Source organism: Austrofundulus limnaeus, unplaced genomic scaffold (genome assembly GCF_001266775.1).
Source record: "Austrofundulus limnaeus strain Quisiro unplaced genomic scaffold, Austrofundulus_limnaeus-1.0 Scaffold297, whole genome shotgun sequence".
Lineage (NCBI taxonomy): Eukaryota > Metazoa > Chordata > Actinopteri > Cyprinodontiformes > Rivulidae > Austrofundulus > Austrofundulus limnaeus.
The window spans coordinates 315,424-319,291 of record NW_013952699.1 but is presented as its reverse complement, the minus strand read 5'-3'; the positions used below and the strand labels follow the sequence as shown (position 1 = coordinate 319,291).

Genomic DNA, 3,868 nt, shown 5'->3' with positions numbered 1-3,868 from the left:
TGGACACACCAACACTTAGTTACACCAACACTTAGTTACACCAACACTTGGACACACCAACACTTAGTTACACCAACACTTAGTTACACCAACACTTAGTTACACCAACACTTAGACACACCAACACTTAGTTACACCAACACTTAGTTACACCAACACTTAGTTACACCAACACTTAGACACACCAACACTTAGTTACACCAACACTTAGTTACACCAACACTTAGTTACACCAACACTTAGACACACCAACACTTGGACACACCAACACTTAGTTACACCAACACTTAGTTACACCAACACTTAGACACACCAACACTTAGTTACACCAACACTTAGTTACACCAACACTTAGTTACACCAACACTTAGACACACCAACACTTAGTTACACCAACACTTAGTTATACCAACACTTAGACACACCAACACTTAGTTACACCAACATTTAGACACACCAACATTTAGACACACCAACAGACACACCAACACAGTTAAACCAACACTTAGTTGTACCAACATTTAGACACACCAACACTTAATTACACCAACACTTAGTTAAACCAACACTTAGCTATACCAACATTTAGACACACCAACACTTAGTTACACCAACACTTAGTTATACCAACATTTAGACACACCAACATTTAGACACACCAACACTTAGTTACACCAACACTGAATTAAACCAACAATTAGTTATACCAACATTTGGACACACCAACACTTAGTTACACCAACACTTAGTTGAAGCAACACTTAGTTACACCAACATTTAGACACACCAATACTTAGTTACACCAACACTTAGTTACACCAACATTTAGACACACCAACACTTAGTTACACCAAAATTTAAACACACCAACACTTAGTTACACCAACACTTAGACACACCAACAGTTAGTTACACTAGCACTTAGTTACACTAACAGACAGTGTAAAAGTGCTCAGGATAAGGTCTACAAAAGAAACAAACATTCAGTGGATCTGGGTCTGTAAATAAAACTGGGATGAACAGTGGTTTTATCATATTTGCTTCATGTTTGTTAAGGTTAAGTTGAACCTGAATTTATGATTTGGACTTGTTTAGTTTTTTGTACAGAGTACTGAGACGATTCGTGTTCTGGTRTGAATCCTGATCCAGATACCTGAAAATAAAGGCTGAAATGTTCCTTTTGTCTTGAGGTCATTTTTTCTTCTGTACAAGGAAGGAGAACTTGACGTTGGTACTGGTGAGTGAGGATGGATAAAGAACCCATAAAAGGGGGGCTTCAGAAGTGGTCCCATTGCTCTCCCCAAAAAAGACACTGGTCTTTATTCAAACCTTCTCGTCCCTCGGATGAAGGACACVRGRTTAGAAACACTCAGTGTTCTGAGCTTCTCAGGATCCATAAAGGGGTCCCCAAGAATTATTTTCCTTTGATCACTCAGAGCTAGATAGTGATCTAAGTAGTRCAAAGAGGTCTGTAGAGGTCTGTATTCCACAGGCATCACACAGACCATTGTCATGAAGTCCCATCACCATTTTGTGGAGGTTGAGCAGATTATGCCCAGTTAGGACTCCAACCAGTGTACTTAAGAGTTTTCCTTGACAGGGAGTTGGGAGTTTTCCCAAACCTTAGATTTGGGCCCTTAATCAGTTCCTGTGCCTGTCGACAGTCTGTCAGCTCCCTCCAGCAGACTGAGTGTTGACGTCTGATCCAGGTCTGTAGGGCAGTCCYACAGACTGTTGTTGAGATACCTACAACAGGCTCTAGTTCTTTCAAGTGGGCCTGAGGCAGTCAGCTCTCTGGTTACYATTAATGCCGGAATGTAAGCATACTTGCATCTTGCTGAGGATAGCCATGTAAAGAGAGACTGAATGTTGAGGCAGTGTTGTGTTTGTAACAAAGTTTCTGTGAGACGACTGTATTAAACGTTGAGCAGTAATTAATTATTAATTAATTAGTTAATAAACAGTATCCATGCACACGTCCAGATGTGTGAGGACTGAAGAAAATGTTGTCAGTTCTGAAGATATGAATACTGTAGGTGGTCAAGGATGGCTGGGATTGTCTTCTGGATGTGTACTATGACTATCCTCTCAACATACTTCATYACAGTAGTGGTGAGTGTAGAAGGTTGATACTGAGACAAGTCACTGGGAATGTTATTCATAGGAGGAAAATGTCGGTGGTTTTGATGCTAGAAGGTARAAGTGCCTGAGRTTAAATATCCTGAAGAACCTGGGTTGAATGTGCTCTAAAGACATGTCCAGAGATGGTATTAGCCTTTCAGAGGTTGATTCTGACATGACTAATAGTGTGTTTGTGTCCCTCAATGTCCAGCAGTCCTCGGTCTGTAATCTGCTGCTGCCTCATGTGTCTAGTGTCTGATGTGTTGCAGTAGTCCTCCAGCTTTAGCCAACCCCAGGGTGAACAGTCTCATGTCAATCATATTAGACAGTTCAAATAAATGTTGTAGACAGTTATGGAGGCATTATTTTCTGTGTGAAACCTTTTCTTTGTTAAACTGTTTTTCCGGTCAGCACATTGGATAAAACAAAAAATTGAATTATTAAGGTTCATACTCACATCAGCAGACGGTCCCCTCCTAATTGTCAAATTGCTGAAAGACAAAAGAGCAACAATACTCCAATCAATTCCTAAAACTTCAATGTTCAGTCCTCCTAATACACCTGTTGAAGAGTCAGTGACACCAAGATGGACAACAGAGGCAGACCCTGAAGATGCTGAGGCCAGGGGAACAGAAGCACAAACTGCAGATTAGCAGACAGAGGAGCCCTGAAAGGTAAAACCCAGGTTTGTACTGAGTCAACTCGGCATTGAGTGAGCACAAACCCTGTAAACACTGCAATTAGCTGATATGCACACACAAGAACACACACAGTCCCAAGGGGTTTACTTCAGGTACATTTAGGTGGGACAGGAAAACACGGCTGTCAGGACAGGCTAAGAGGGTGGACGTGGCCTACCTCATCTCCAGAGCTTGTTCCACACATTCCAACAGGCTCCTGCAACAGGAAGACCTCTGGTGTTTATCACACTACAGGCCTGAAYGGCCCATAACAAGAAGGGGGGTCTGCTAAAGTCTGTTGATGTGCTTGAGTTTAATACAATCACTAGTCTATGTTAACCAAGTTAGTGGCTGAAAGGGTTTAAACAAAGGTTTAAGAACAATAAGCAGTTTCATTTTGGATAAGATGAGACATGTTAGGAATGTTCCCACAAATAAACACAATGTCTATTGTCATGTAAAAACACTAAGCTTTCGGTCAGTCAAACTGTACAGCACCTGGTTTTAGCTCCAACCTCTGAGCATCATTTCAACACTGCCTGCTCAGCCTCAGTGCCAGATTTATACAGCAGCCAGCAGCAAACACAAGCTCTGGAAAAAATGATGGAATCCCCCCTCATGAAGGATCAGCACCTCCAAATCTGAGTCCATGGTCCTCTGATGAATAAAGGTGGACAGTCCTGTCCATGTTGTGTTTCAGGTGGTTAATGTTCTCAGTGTTACTGTAAGTTGTCTTGACTTTGCTGTTGCACACCTTGCAAATGATCCAGATCTGCTCAAGTTCAAACCTTACGAACCCTAACCAGTTTCATTGACCCTCGTCTAGGAACGAGCTGCTCCACACCACCTTTCACTGTTGTTATATCATGTCATGTCATGTCATGTCATGTCATGTCATGTCATGTCATGTCATGTCATGTCATGTTATGTTATGTTATGGGCTCACATGTGTCCTTGTGGGTGATACTGAGAGAGTGCAGAGTAGGATTGAGCGATATGGCAAAAAATTCATATCACGATATACATTATGATGGGTGGCGGTAACGATATATATCACGATATAAAAC

At 41.6% G+C, this 3,868-nt stretch overlaps 1 protein-coding gene across 1 annotated transcript in view; it reads right to left on the bottom strand.

The window, feature by feature from the left end:
- The window catches only part of map4k2 (mitogen-activated protein kinase kinase kinase kinase 2), a gene marked incomplete in the record, with an annotated part of 69,222 nt that overhangs the window by 22,530 nt on the left and 42,824 nt on the right, over nucleotides 1-3,868 (bottom strand). The window contains 2 exon segments of the mRNA XM_014021574.1: nucleotides 2,579-2,612; nucleotides 2,980-3,018. Coding sequence (XP_013877028.1) covers nucleotides 2,579-2,612; nucleotides 2,980-3,018 — 73 coding nt within the window.